The sequence below is a fragment of the Caretta caretta genome, chromosome 3 (assembly GCF_965140235.1).
Source record: "Caretta caretta isolate rCarCar2 chromosome 3, rCarCar1.hap1, whole genome shotgun sequence".
In the NCBI taxonomy this organism is placed as follows: Eukaryota; Metazoa; Chordata; order Testudines; family Cheloniidae; genus Caretta; species Caretta caretta.
In genome coordinates this window covers 151,117,229-151,132,024 of record NC_134208.1, presented here as the reverse complement: position 1 = coordinate 151,132,024, position 14,796 = coordinate 151,117,229, and the positions used below count along the sequence as shown (strand labels likewise).

The following is a 14,796-nucleotide window of genomic DNA, read 5'->3' as shown; positions in this document are numbered from 1 at the left end:
TTTATTTAAAATTAGAGATCCTGACAAATTTAAATATATCAAATTTAAATATATAAAAGGAGATTATTATGTGTTATTTGTTAAGTGATGACAATGTGCTATCTCAGGGGAAAGAGAGACTACTCTTGGTACCGTAATAACTGTAGTTAGAATAGATGGACAGCACAGATCCCCACTTTTGGGAGCATATACATTCTTGACACCTTAGTCAGAAGCCTCTGGAAAGTAGTTCTGTTGGGGCTACTACATACATGTTCCACTTTTCATATAGCTGAACAATAGCTCATTTTTATGAGGAGCAGAAGCCCTGACCCATACTAGGTCCTTTCCCCATTTATTCAGAACCCATTATATAGACTCCAAAGAAGTTTGTGGGGAGTGGGAAATCTGGCTAAGTAACTTCTCTTTCTGCCATTACAGGAGGCACAGTGTTTGAACCCAGAATACTTTTCAATCTGATGTGCTGACTCAGTCCCGGGGATTTCTCAGAATGGTTTTCCTGGTCTACCAACCAGCAGGGGAGATACGCAGTGGATTGAAACCAGCCTGACTACACAATGGCATAGAGCCTAATAATAAAGTAATACATTTTTAAAAAATTTAGGAACTATGGGTATGTCTACACTACGGAATAAGGTCGAATTTATAGAAGTCGGTTTTTTAGAAATCGGTTTTATATATTCGAGTGTGCGTGTCCCCACAGAAAATGCTCTAAGTGCATTAAGTGCATTAACTCGGCTGAGTGCTTCCACAGTACCGAGGCTAGAGTCGACTTCCAGAGCGTTGCACTGTGGATAGCTATCCCACAGTTTCCGCTGCCCATTGGAATTCTGGGTTGAGATCCCAATGCCTGATGGGGCTAAAACATTGTCGCGGGTGGTTCTGGGTACATATCGTCAGGCCCCCGTTCCCTCCCTCCCTCCCTCCCTCCGTGAAAGCAAGGGCAGACAATTGTTTCGCGCCTTTTTTCCTGAGTTACCTGTGCAGACGCCATACCACGACAAGCATGGAGCCCGCTCAGATAACCATCACCGTATGTCTCCTGGGTGCTGGCAGACGCGGTACGGCATTGCTACACAGTAGCAGCAACCCATTGCCTTCTGGCAGCAGACGGTGCAGTACGACTGGTAGCCGTTCTCGTCGTGTCCGAGGTGCTCCTGGCCACATCGGCTGGGAGCGCCTGGGCAGACATGGGCGCAGGGACTAAATTTGGAGTGACTTGACCAGGTCATTCTCTTTAGTCCTGCAGTCAGTCCTATTGAACCGTCTTATGGTGAGCAGGCAGGCGATACGGATTGCTAGCAGTCGTACTATACCATCTTCTGCCGGGCAGGCAAGAGATGAGGATGGCTAGCAGTCGTACTGTACCATCTTCTACCGAGCAGCCATGAGATGTGGATGGCATGCAGTCCTTCTGCACCGTCTGCTGCCAGCCAAAGATGTAAAAGATAGATGGAGTGGATCAAAACAAGAAATAGACCAGATTTGTTTTGTACTCATTTGCTTCCCCCCCCTCCCCCGTCTAGGGGACTCATTCCTCTAGGTCACACTGCAGTCACTCACAGAGAAGGTGCAGCGAGGTAAATCTAGCCATGTATCAATCAGAGGCCAGGCTAACCTCCTTGTTCCAATAAGAACAATAACTTAGGTGCACCATTTCTTATTGGAACCCTCCGTGAAGTCCTGCCTGAAATACTCCTTGATGTAAAGCCAGCCCCTTTGTTGATTTTAGCTCCCTGAAGCCAACCCTGTAAGCCGTGTTGTCAGGCGCCCCTCCCTCCGTCAGAGCAACGGCAGACAATCGTTCCGCGCCTTTTTTCTGTGCGGAAGCCATACCAAGGCAAGCATGGAGGCCGCTCAGCTCACTTTGGCAATTAGAAGCACATTAAACACCACACACATTATCCAGCAGTATATGCAGCACCAGAACCTGGCAAAGCGATACCGGGCGAGGAGACGACGTCAGCGCGGTCCCGTGAGTGATGAGGACATGGACACAGATTTCTCTGAAAGCATGGGCCCTGCCAATGCATGCATCATGGTGCTAATGGGGCAGGTTCATGCTGTGGAACGCTGATTCTGGGCTCGGGAAACAGGCACAGACTGGTGGGACCGCATAGTGTTGCAGGTCTGGGACGATTCCCAGTGGCTGCGAAACTTTCGCATGCGTAAGGGCACTTTCATGGAACTTTGTGACTTGCTTTCCCCTGCCCTGAGGTGCATGAATACCAAGATGAGAGCAGCCCTCACAGTTGAGAAGCGAGTGGTGATAGCCCTGTGGAAGCTTGCAACGCCAGACAGCTACCGGTCAGTTGGGAATCAATTTGGAGTGGGCAAATCTACTGTAGGGGCTGCTGTGATGCAAGTAGCCCACGCAATCAAAGATCTGCTGATATCAAGGGTAGTGACCCTGGGAAATGTGCAAGTCATAGTGGATGGCTTTGCTGCAATGGGATTCCCTAACTGTGGTGGGGCCATAGACAGAACCCATATCCCTATCTTGGCACTGGAGCACCAAGCCGCTGAGTACATAAACCGCAAGGGGTACTTTTCAATAGTGCTGCAAGCTCTGGTGGATCACAAGGGACGTTTCACCAACATCAACGTGGGATGGCCAGGAAAGGTACATGACGCTCTCATCTTCAGGAACTCTAGTTCCTGGTCTGTTTCAAAAGCTGCAGGAAGGGACTTTATTCCCAGACCAGAAAATAACTGTTGGGGATGTTGAAATGCCTATATGTATCCTTGGGGACCCAGCCTACCCCTTAATGCCATGGCTCATGAAGCCGTACACAGGCAGTAGTCAGGAGCTCTTCAACTACAGGCTGAGCAAGTGCAGAACGGTGGTAGAATGTGCATTTGGACGTTTAAAGGCGCGCTGGCGCAATTTACTGACTCGCTTAGACCTCAGCGAAATCAATATTCCCACTGTTATTACTGCTTGCTGTGTGCTCCACAATATCTGTGAGAGTAAGGGGGAGACGTTTATGGCGGGGTGGGAGGTTGAGGCAAATCGCCTGGCTGCTGGTTACGCGCAGCCAGACACCAGGGCGATTAGAAGAGCACAGGAGGGTGCAGTGCGCATCAGAGAAGCTTTGAAAACCAGTTTCATGACTGGCCAGGCTACGGTGTGAAAGTTCTGTTTGTTTCTCCTTGATGAAACCCCCCACCCCTTGGTTCACTCTACTTCCCTGTAAGCTAACCACCCTCCCCTCCTCCCTTCAATCACCGTTTGCAGAGGCAATAAAGTCATTGTTGCTTCACATTCATGCATTCATCACACAAATAGGGGGATGACTACCAAGGTAGCCCAAGAGGGGTGGTGGAGAAGGGAAGGAAAATGCCACACAGCACTTTAAAAGTTTACAACTTTAAAATTTATTGAATGCCAGCCTTCTTTTTTTTGGGCAATCCTCTGTGGCGGAGTGGCTGGTTGGCCGGTGGCCCCCCCACCGCGTTCTTGGGCGTCTGGGTGTGGAGGCTATGGAACTTGGGGAGGAGGGCGGTTGGTTACACAGGGGCTGTAGTGGCAGTCTGTGCTCCAGCTGCCTTTGCTGCAGCTCAACCATACACTGGAGCATACTGGTTTGGTCCTCCAGCAGCCTCAGCATTGAATCCTGCCTCCTCTCATCACACTGCCGCCACATTTGAGCTTCAGCCCCGTCTTCAGCCCGCCACTTACTCTCTTCAGCTCGCCACCTCTCCTCCCGGTCATTTTGTGCTTTCCTGCACTCTGACATTATTTGCCTCCATGCATTCGTCTGTGCTCTGTCAGTGTGGGAGGACAGCATGAGCTCGGAGAACATTTCATCTCGAGTGCGTTTTTTTTTTCTTTCTAAGCTTCACTAGCCTCTGGGAAGGAGAAGATCCTGTGATCATTGAAACACATGCAGCTGGTGGAGAAAAAAAAAGGGACAGTGGTATTTAAAAAGGCACATTTTATAAAACAGTGGCTACACTCTTTCAGGGTAAACCTTGCTGTTAACATTACATACATAGCACATGTGCTTTCATTACAAGGTCGCATTTTGCCTCCCCCCACCGCGTGGCTACCCCCTCAACCCTCCCCCCTCCCTGTGGCTAACAGCGGGGAACATTTCTGTTTAGCCACAGGCAAACAGCCCAGCAGGAATGGGCTCCTCTGAGTGTCCCCTGAAGAAAAGCACTCTATTTCAACCAGGTGACCATGAATTATATCTCACTCTCCTGAGGATAACACAGAGAGATAAAGAACGGATGTTGTTTGAACGCCAGCGAACATACACTGCAATGCTTTGTTGTACAATGATTCCTGAGTACGTGTTACTGGCCTGGGGTGGTAAAGTGTCCTACCATGAAGGACGCAATAAGGCTGCCCTCCCCAGAAACCTTTTGCAAAGGCTTTGGGAGTACATCCAGGAGAGCCGCGAATGCCAGGGCAAAGTAATCCTTTCACATGCTTGCTTTTAAACCATGTATAGTATTTAAAAAGGTACACTCACCGGAGGTCCCTTCTCCACCTGCTGGGTCCAGGAGGCAGCCTTGGGTGGGTTCGGGGTGTACTGGCTCCAGGTCCAGGGTGAGAAACAGTTCCTGGCTGTCGGGAAAACCGGTTTCTCCACTTGCTTGCTGTGAGCTATCTACAACCTCATCATCATCATCATCTTCTTCGTCCCCAAAACCTGCTTCCGTATTGCCTCCATCTCTATTGAAGGAGTCAAACAACACAGCTGGGGTAGTGGTGGCTGAACCCCCTAAAATGGCATGCAGCTCATCATAGAAGCGGCATGTTTGGGGCTCTGACCCGGAGCGGCCGTTCGCCTCTCTGGTTTTCTGGTAGGCTTGCCTCAGCTCCTTCAGTTTCACGCGGCACTGCTTCGGGTCCCTGTTATGGCCTCTGTCCTTCATGCCCTGGGAGATTTTAACAAAGGTTTTGACATTTCGAAAACTGGAACCGAGTTCTGATAGCACGGATTCCTCTCCCCATACAGCGATCAGATCCCGTACCTCCCGTTTGGTCCATGCTGGAGCTCTTTTGTGATTCTGGGACTCCATCATGGTCACCTCTGCTGATGAGCTCTGCATGGTCACCTGCAGCTTGCCACGCTGGCCAAACAGGAAATGAGATTCAAAAGTTCGCGGTTCTTTTCCTGTCTACCTGGCCAGTGCATCTGAGTTGAGAGTGCTGTCCAGAGCGGTCACAATGGAGCACTCTGGGATAGCTCCCGGAGGCCAATACCGTCGAATTGTGTCCACAGTACCCCAAATTCGAGCCAGCAAGGCCGATTTAAGCGCTAATCCACTTGTCAGGGGTGGAGTAAGGAAATCGATTTTAAGAGCCCTTTAAGTTGAAATAAAGGGCTTCATCGTGTGGACGGGTGCAGGTTTACATCGATTTAATGCTGCTAAATTCGACCTAAAGTCCTAGTGTAGACCAGGGCTATGAATAGACTCAAAGCGTGCTAACTAAAATAGTGAACACACATGACCATGAAGTGAAAAGGATACAGGAGAACAAAGTTTCCATTTCCCCTGTTCACAGTGCTCTAAAAGGGCAGTGTACATCTGAACCTTGGTCTGACCTTTCACTGCTGGAAGGGAGCTAGCATCCCAGAAAGTTCCTACTTAGATGCTGAAAGCATGTGCACTCCCTGGAGGGGGTATCTAGCAATCTAAGGAGTGTTGGATTTCTTGGGATATTCGTATAGTAAATAGGGATTTTGTGAAGCTGTAGGAAATATATTGAGGGTATTGCATTACTGGGAAGACCAGTGCTTTGGAAACTTGCCAAAACCACGAATCTAGTTGTGCATTTCCTAATCAGTAGAGATGTACCTAATTTATCTGTGTAAGCAAGTTTGAAAAGATTCATCGATTAGTGGAACAAATACATAAAAAGATATAAACTAGAGGGAATCCAAATTTGGGCAAGTTTAGCCTGCAGAGATAGCACTGTCTTTCTGCAGGAAAACATTCAGAGTTGTGAGAACTGTGTGCGTGCTGCCGAATGAGTAAGCTGCACAGTAATTTGGGGTATGTCTACAATGCACCTAGGAGCGAGTGCCTCTCAGGCAGACAGACGTCGTGATCCAAGCTGCAGCTTCGGCTCTCAAGCCCACCCAAGTTGACCCCCTAGGCTTAACAGCCTGAGTCACAACATCCATACAACTATTTTTAGTGCAGTGCTCAAGCCCTCCTAGCACGAGTTTATCTGCCCAGGCTGAGACACACGCTCCCATCTGCAGTGAAGACATATCTTTAGGTTACACCCCTATTAAGCATAGATAAAAGGGTTAGATATGAATATTTTAGCGGAGTCTAATGAGTTAGCCCTAATTCACCTTGGTGGATTTTTCTTTATCTTCAAAGAGAAAGTCTTCAGAGAGAAAGTCTTTGCTGCTGCTATCTGGTAGACCTATTTAGTGCTTGTAGCAAGGTGTTCTGCAGGGCTGGCCTTAGGGAAAATGGCATCCTGGGCAAATTTGTATTTTGGTGCCCCTGGCCCCCATTGCCTACCCCTCGTGTCCACTTTCCTATGAAGAAGTGGTGAACTAGGTAATGAACTTACACTGGCCAGGCTTCTGACCCGTGCAAGATGGTACAGTTCTGGGGTGCAAGACTGGGGAGCTGAGGGAATTGGCTGGAGCCTTTCTATCGTTGGTTCATGAGCGGCTGGGAAACCATTCATGTAGCACAGTTGGGTGTATCCCTGCCTGTGGATGTCTGTGTACATGCAGTGCCTGTCAGAGGCTTGTAGCTTGACATCAGCATCACAGTTGATACCCCAGGTTAATGGTTTTTGGCTCAGCAGTCCCACAGTCCAGGGTGCACCCTGGGAACCATGTCACAACTTCGCTACTTCAGAGGTCTAATGTAATGTTTGCAAGGTGCTTTTGAGAACTGCAATTTAAAAACTGCATTATTAAAAGCCATAGATTAGTATTAGATTTAGGTTGCTTTATTCACACTTTCATACAAATGTGTTTCAGTTTCAGCTTTCTTGGGCCCTTCAGTCTAATGAATGAGGACACAATGTACTGCCAAATCTGCACTGCAAAATTTGCATAAATCTGAGGAAACAACAGTCGTAGAATTTTGCTGGTTTTAATTAGGCTTAAAAATTAACATGTCACTGACATAAAAAGGAGTTAATTTCATAGTCCTATGTGCCATCTCCTCAGCCCATCTACATACTTAAGGCATAAAGCAACAGTCCATATGATATGTTAAGAAGACAGACCTACAAACTCTCTTTAAATGGAACTTGGATTCCAGGGATAAAAGTAGAATCCATGGAAGATCCTACTGCCATAATTTGCACAAGGCAGGTTTGGACTGCCCATAGACAGAGCAAAGGCAAGGCCTGATGTGTACATTACACTCACTTGCTTCTAATTTCTAGTTCCATTTGTTCTGCATTGAGTCCCAAAACCAGGAGCCTAACTCAACTCTCATTTTTCTAAAAAAGATTTTTTAACCTACTCTCCCATAATTCCATCAGTTTTCAATTTTGAGAGTATATGGGTTATACTCCAGGCAGACGCTATTTATTCTCAAATTAAGAGGGGAAAAATGGATTGTGCTAAAATTAGAAGAAAATTTGCTACCATCTAAAGGTGAAAGATTGAATGGTGTTTAACTTTTACATTTTAAAGATGTGCTAGACACTGAGCATGCGTGCATCCATTTTAAAATGTACACTAAAGAATCATCCCCTAACTAAAACTGTTCCAGCTCTCTCACAATCATTTAGTTCAGTCAAAAAGCCTGAGAACAGTTGGGGTTTACAATGTGCCAACAGACTACAGCACTGACAAACATTAACCAGAGAAGTATATTCTAGAGCAGAGGTGGGCAAACAACAGCCCGTGGGACCGTCCTGGCCGGGGAGGCTAGCCCCCAGCCCCTGCCCTGCTATTCCCCTGCAGCCGCATGGGCAGCGCTCTGGGCGGCGCGCTCCTGCAGCGCAGAGCGTCAGCGTGTCTAGCTCTGGCCAGGCAGCGCGGCTGCCAGACATGCTGCTCTGAGCAGCATGGTAAGGGGTTGGGGGGTTGGGTAAGGGGCGGGGGTCAGTCAGTGGACAGGGAGCAGGGGGCGGTTGGATGAGGCAGAGGTTCTGGGGCGGGGCAGGGGGGCTTATATGGGGAGGGTTGGATTGGGGGGGCTTGAGGAGGGCAGGAAGTGGGAGGGGGCGGGGGCCAGGCTGTTTGGGGAGGCACAGCCTTCCCTACCCGGCCCTCCATACAGTTTCGCACCCTGATGTGGCCCTTGGGCCAAAAAGTTTGCCCACCCCTGTTTGAGAGTCAAGGGCTCTCTAATGAGAATGCCTTAGGCCAGGGATTCTCAAACTTCATCGCACTGCAATCCCCTTCTGACAACAAAAAATTACTACACAACCTTGGAGGGAGGACCAACGCCTGAGCCCTGTGACCCAGGATGGAGGGCCAAAGCCCCACTGCCCTGTGGGCGGGGGGCGAGGGGGAGCGCAAAACTGAAGCCCAAGGGCTTCCACCCCAGGCAGGGGGCCTGTAACCTAAGCCCCACGGCTTCGGCCCCAGGTGGTGGGGCTCGGGCTTCAGCTTCGGCCTTGGGCCTCAGCAAGTCTAAGCCAGCCCTGGTGACCCCACTAAAATGGGGTTGTGACCCACTTTGGAGTCCCAACCCACAGTTTGAGAACTGCTGCCTTAGGCCAATTCCCAGATGTGTAAACTTAGGTATCAGCATGTGGGCTGATAACAGTCAATCGTGTGTGTTCACAGGGAAAACTTCATATAGTGTATCTTATGGCCACTGTTTTACTTGCATCGTTTGTCAATTATGAGTGGGAATGCAATTAATTACAGTATTAACCATCTTGTCATATGACAGGCCGTTGTTGCAATCCAGCACAATTTTAATAGTTGCTGCCTTCCTTGCAGAGAAAAGGCTAGAAATTTGCTTTGGGAGAAATCGTCAGATTTGTGGATTTGCAATTTTATACTACAAAGTAGGGTAAAATTCTTTCCCACAATCACCTTTCAGAAATCAATCCGTTCTTGATTGCTTGACTGAGAAGTAGTGCCGGGTGCGGATTTAAAGTCTATATTTGTTTACACAGTTGACAAATTACAGAAGTATATACAAATTAACATATTTGTCTCTCTCTACTCTTCATATATTGCTCAAAATATTTGACTGAAAATTCTTCAGGGCAAAGACCATAGACAAGATTTGCAATACTGACTGGTGTTTGTGTGTGCCCATTTGGAGACACTGTAAAGGCCTCCAATTTTAGGAAAGTGATGAGCACCTGCTCCCTCGAAATCCAGCCCCTTTCAAGTGTCTCGAATTGGACATCCAGAAATGCAAGCACCCAAAAATCTCTGGCCACTTTTGAAATTCATGGCCGATGTTTACATCTATGTGTACAGACCAAGTAGTACAACAGTAATATAAATAATTTTTAACAGTAAACAGTGGAAAGTTGTCATGTCTGACTCAGTTTAGCAATTTTGACTTACTCAAGCAAAAGGCAAAAACCTGAAGCAATTACAAATTATTCGGAACCTTGGTTTTGTCTGGTGTTATCAGAGAGCAGACGCTCAGAAAAGGATGTGTTTCAGAGTAGCAGCTGTGTTAGTCTGTATCTGCAAAAAGAACAGGAGTACTTTTGGCACCTTAGAGACTAACAAATTTATTTGAGCATAAGCTTTCATGAGCTACAGCTCACTTCATCGGATGCATACTGTGGAAAATACAGTGAGGAGATTTATATACACAGAGAACATGAAACAATGGGTGTTACCATACACATTGTAAGGAGAGTGATCAGGTAAGGTGAGGTATTACCAGCAGGAGATCGGGGGGGAGGGGAGGGAACGACGGACCATTTGCAGTGATAATCAAGGAGGGCCATTTCCAGCAGTTGACAGGAACGTCTGAGGAACAGCGCTAGGAGGAGGAATAAACAAGGGGAAATAATTTTACTTTGTGTAATGACCCATCCTCTCCCAGTCTTTATTCAAGCCTAAGTTAATTGTAGCCAGTTTGCAAATTAATTCCAATTCAGCAGTCTCTTGTTGGAGTCTGTTTTTGAAGTCTTTTTGTTGAAGAATTGCCACTTTTAGGTCTGTAATCGAGTGACCAAAGAGATTGAAGTGTTCTCTGAATGGTTTTTGAATGTTATAATTCTTGATGTCTCTTTTGTGTCCATTTATTCTTTTACGTAGAGACTGTCCAGTTTGGCCAATGTACGTGGCAGAGGGGCACTGCTGGCATATGATGGCATATATCACATTGGTCGATGTGCAGGTGAACGAGCCTCTGATAGGGTGGCTGATGTGATTAGGCCCTATGATGGTGTCCCCTGAATAGATATGTGGACATGGTTGGCAACGGGCTTTGTTGCAAGGATAGGTTCCTGGGTTAGTGGTTCTGTTGTGTGGTGTGTGGTTGCTGGTGAGTATTTGCTTCAGGTTGGGGGGCTGTCTGTAAGCAAGGACTGGCCTGTCTCCCAAGACTTGTGAGAGTGTTGGGTCATCCTTTAGGATAGGTTGTAGATTCTTAATAATGCGTTGGAGGGGTTTTAGTTGGGGGCTGAAGGTGACCGCTAGTGGCGTTCTGTTATTTTCTTTGTTAGGCCTGTCCTGTAGTAGGTAACTTCTGGGTACTCTTCTGGCTCTGTCAATCTGTTTTTTCACTTCAGCAGGTGGGTACTGTAGTTGTAAGAACGCTTGATAGAGATCTTGTAGGTGTTTGTCTCTGTCTGAGGGGTTGGAGCAAATGCAGTTGTATCGTAGAGCTTGGCTGTAGACAATGGATCGTGTGGTGTGGTCTGGGTGAAAGGTGGAGGCATGTAGGTAGGCATAGCAGTCAGTAGGTTTCTGGTATAGGGTGGTATTTATGTGACCATCGCTTATTAGCACTGTAGTGTCCAGGAAGTGGATCTCTTGTGTGGACTGGTCCAGGCTGAGGTTGATGGTGGGATGGAAATTGTTGAAATCATGGTGGAATTCCTCAAGGGCTTCTTTTCCATGGGTCCAGGTGATGAAGATGTTATCAATGTAGCGCAAGTAGAGCAGGGGCATTAGGGGACAAGAGCTGAGGAAGCGTTGTTCTAAGTCAGCCATAAAAATGTTGGCATACTGTGGGGCCATGCGGGTACCCATAGCAGTGCCACTGATTTGAAGGTATACATTGTCCCCAAATGTGAAATAGTTATGGGTGAGGACAAAGTCACAAAGTTCAGCCACCATGACATTATCGGGGATACTGTTCCTGACGACTTGTAGTCCATCTTTGTGTGGAATGTTGGTGTAGAGGGCTTCTACATCCATAGTGGCTAGGATGGTGTTTTCAGGAAGATCATCGATGGATTGTAGTTTCCTCAGGAAGTCAGTGGTGTCTCGAAGACAGCTGGGAGTGCTGGTAGCGTAGGGCCTGAGGAGGGAGTCTACATAGCCAGACAATCCTGCTGTCAGGGTGCCAATGCCTGAGATGATGGGGCATCCAGGATTTCCAGGTTTATGGATCTTGGGTAGCAGATAGAATTCCCCTGCTCGGGGGTCCAGGGGTATGTCTGTGCGGATTTGTTCTTGTGCTTTTTCAGGGAGTTCTTGAGCAAATGCTGTAATTTCTTTTGGTAACCCTCAGTGGGATCAGAGGGTAATGGCTTGTAGAAAGTGGTGTTGGAGAGCTGTCTAGCAGCCTCTTGTTCATATTCCGACCTATTCATGATGACAACAGCACCTCCTTTGTCAGCCTTTTTGATTATGATGTCAGAGTTGTTTCTGAGGCTGTGGATGGCATTGTATTCTGCACGGCTGAGGTTATGGGGCAAGTGTGTCCACATATCTATTCAGGGGACACCATCATAGGGCCTAATCACATCAGCCACCCTATCAGAGGCTCGTTCACCTGCACATTTACCAATGTAATATATGCCATCATGTGCCAGCAATGCCCCTCTGCCATATACATTGGCCAAACTGGACAGTCTCTACGTAAAAGAATAAATGGACACAAAACAGACGTCAAGAACTATGACATTCAAAAACCATCCAGAGAATACTTCTCTCTCTTTGGTCGCTCTATTACAGACCTAAAAGTGGCAATTCTTCAACAAAAAAACTTCAAAAACAGACTCCAACAAGAGACTGCTGAATTAGAATTAATTTGCAAACTGGCAACAATTAACTTAGGCTTGAATAAAGACTGGGAGAGGATGGGTCATTACACAAAGTAAAACTATTTCCCCTTGTTTATTCCTCCTCCCCGCCGCTGTTTTCAGACGTTCCTGTCAACTGCTGGAAATGGCCCTCCTTGATTATCACTACAAATGGTCGCCCCCCCCCCCCCGCCCCCACTCTCCTGCTGGTAATAGCTCACCTTACCTGATCACTCTCCTTACAGTGTGTATGGTAACACCCATTGTTTCATATTCTCTATGTATATAAATCTCCCCACTGTATTTTCCACTGAATGCATCCGATGAAGTGAGTTGTAGCTCATGAAAGCTTATGCTCAGATAAATTTGTTAGTCTCTAAGGTGCCACAAGTCCTCCTTTTCTTTTTGCAGAGAAGGATGTGTGTATCTGTGTGCATTCTTCACACAGACATCCTGAAAGACCTGGAAAGACTGGGATGCAAGTCTCATTGGGAGCATGGAAATAAAGAAAATAGTCATTGTTTTTCAAGCACAGTAGGCATGCATTGCATTTTATAAAACAGTGGTTAGGCAAGTTCCCACACTAAGAATCTCAATCTAAACATCCAACTGTTGCATTGGGAGAACAGGCAAAAACAATACACCTCACCCTTCTGATAAAGCTCTCTGATAGAGAGCCTTGGCCTTCAGCTACAGTACATGAAACCCAAATATATTTAAATTCCCTGGAATATTTTTACACTTACCAAGGCTGCTTCACTACTTCTAGCACAGTCAAAAATGCTTAGTCTAAGAGTAACATCACTAGCATGAGTACTACACAGAAAACTTTTATTTTATGAGTCATGAAATCAAATAGTCAAAAGTGGCCAGTGACTTTGGGTGTACAGCTTGACACAACTAGGGCCAGATTTTTGATGTGCTGAGGAACCACTAAGAACTACGAATGCTCAGCACCTCTGAAAATTGGACCAAGGCGTCTAAAGTTGGGCACATAAAAATTGAGGCACAGTCACTGGCCACCACTGAAACTTCTGGCCTAAACCTTTAACAATTGTTCTGCATCTACACTTCCACATCAGAGGCATATGTATCTGGTAGAAAGTCTATTTGCATATCTTAATTAAAAAGCATCTTAAGCATTGGAATATAATGCATTTAATTGTTCTAGAAACAAAAGCAATCCTTCTCTTCCCTCTCTGATTACGGTATTTGCAATTCAAGGCCAGGAAGAAGTTAAGCACATAATTAAAATGAAACCACATCATTTGAAACTAAGAACTACTGAAATATCAAACCTGATCCGGCTGCCAAAGTCAGTTTTTCACACTGACATTTTTCCTGTCTTATGACAAGTTAGAGTTAGCTTTAAGCCTGCATAGTGTCAGCTTTAGCTCCACTTGTACAGAAAAAGGAAAACAATATGACAGCCCCAAAGGAGGAGATGAAGGGCTGAAATTAAGTGAAATTGTTCCATATCTAGTGTGACCTTTTCTTTACCAAAATACAGAGAACCATACCTTAAGAAGATTTTTAGATTGTGTTTAGGGGGAAAAAAGCCTCCTTCAGTGCTCCCCTCCCCTGAGATTAACTTCAGATAGCCACCTGCTAAGAAGCCTAGCTAGTCATCTCCAGAGCGACAGACAAATCCTATGCTAGTGCTGGCCAAGTAATGTTAGGGCAGCCTAAACAAAGGATGGAAAGGGGGATAAAACAGAAGTATCCAGATTTAGAAGAACTGATCTACATAGTTTTTATTGATTTAACTATATCTGTTTATAAACAGATATAGTTAAATCTATGCAACCCCTAATGCAGTCAAAGTTTATGCTGCTATCAAAGTGCTTATATCTGTATAGCCTATTTCAGTAAATTGACTACGTTTCTAGATCAATATAGGTAAACCAATATAAAAACTGTGTTGACCAGCCTGAAGATGCCAGGGAGAAAAATGCAGTAACACCTGAAAAAGATCTTAAAACTGTTTTTTCCCCCGAAGTTGTAACTGCATCTTGTAAAGGAAACGTAGTGCTTCATGTACCCAAAATATAAGTGACTAAATTAGTCACAAAGCCTTTGCTCTGGGTGTACTACTGTACGTAGTCTGTAACCCGCAAAGAACTACCCTCATTCTGCAAGAGAATTATTAATCAGCAAACTGGTCGAACCTGAAACAATCAGCACCGCCTTCCAGTGGTCAGGTGACTGTTCTGACCTTGATGTGGCAGGAGATGGAAACCTGCAGTAATCTGGCTCTGTATAGAAGACGCTAGAAATTAAATGTGGTTCTCACAGGAAAAGTAATCAGAGTTACCAAAAAAAAAAAAAAAAAAGCAAGAGATCGTATTTAAATATCATCACAAACTGAACTCCTGCAAAATCTAACCCTAGGAACTTCTTCCTAGACCACTCACTGAATATTTAGAGGACAAAAGACACCCTTAAAGACCAAAACAAAAACAAAAAAACCAAAAACACCTTTCCCTTCACATAAAATATGAATCTTATCACAGAAGATTTGTACGGTTCTCTTTACTTGTTATATAACATGATGAATAGAGTTTGTTAATTACCAAAATGACTTGCTGCAGTTTTGTTCTATCTGTTTATCCTGCAGACTCAACAACCATGGCAAATGCCCTGATGTGGGACTGATTGAGAAGACATGAAAA

General features: G+C 45.9%; 2 protein-coding genes across 5 annotated transcripts in view; both read right to left on the bottom strand.

Moving 5' to 3' along the window:
* Positions 1-14,796, bottom strand: part of ZFAND3 (zinc finger AN1-type containing 3) — a 248,856-nt gene that overhangs the window by 62,296 nt on the left and 171,764 nt on the right. The gene's annotated exons all lie outside the window — the stretch shown is intronic.
* Positions 3,355-6,464, bottom strand: LOC142071439 (myb/SANT-like DNA-binding domain-containing protein 7). The gene is made up of 2 exons (XM_075126204.1): positions 4,482-6,464; positions 3,355-3,893 (listed from the first exon to the last, which is right to left on the bottom strand). Exons 1-2 carry the CDS (start codon positions 5,062-5,064, stop codon positions 3,808-3,810), a joined length of 669 nt encoding a protein of 222 aa, XP_074982305.1. The 5' UTR covers positions 5,065-6,464; the 3' UTR covers positions 3,355-3,807.

What these genes read in the sequence shown, in the direction of transcription:
- LOC142071439 (XM_075126204.1), bottom strand. Translation starts at nt 5,064, where the DNA reads ATGCAGAGCTCATCAGCAGAGGTGACCATGATGGAGTCCCAGAATCAC. An exon ending in AGGTGGAGAAGGGACCTCCG is followed by an intron (nt 3,894 to 4,481) that starts GTGAGTGTACCT and finishes TTTCTCCACCAG; the next exon opens with CTGCATGTGTTTCAATGATC.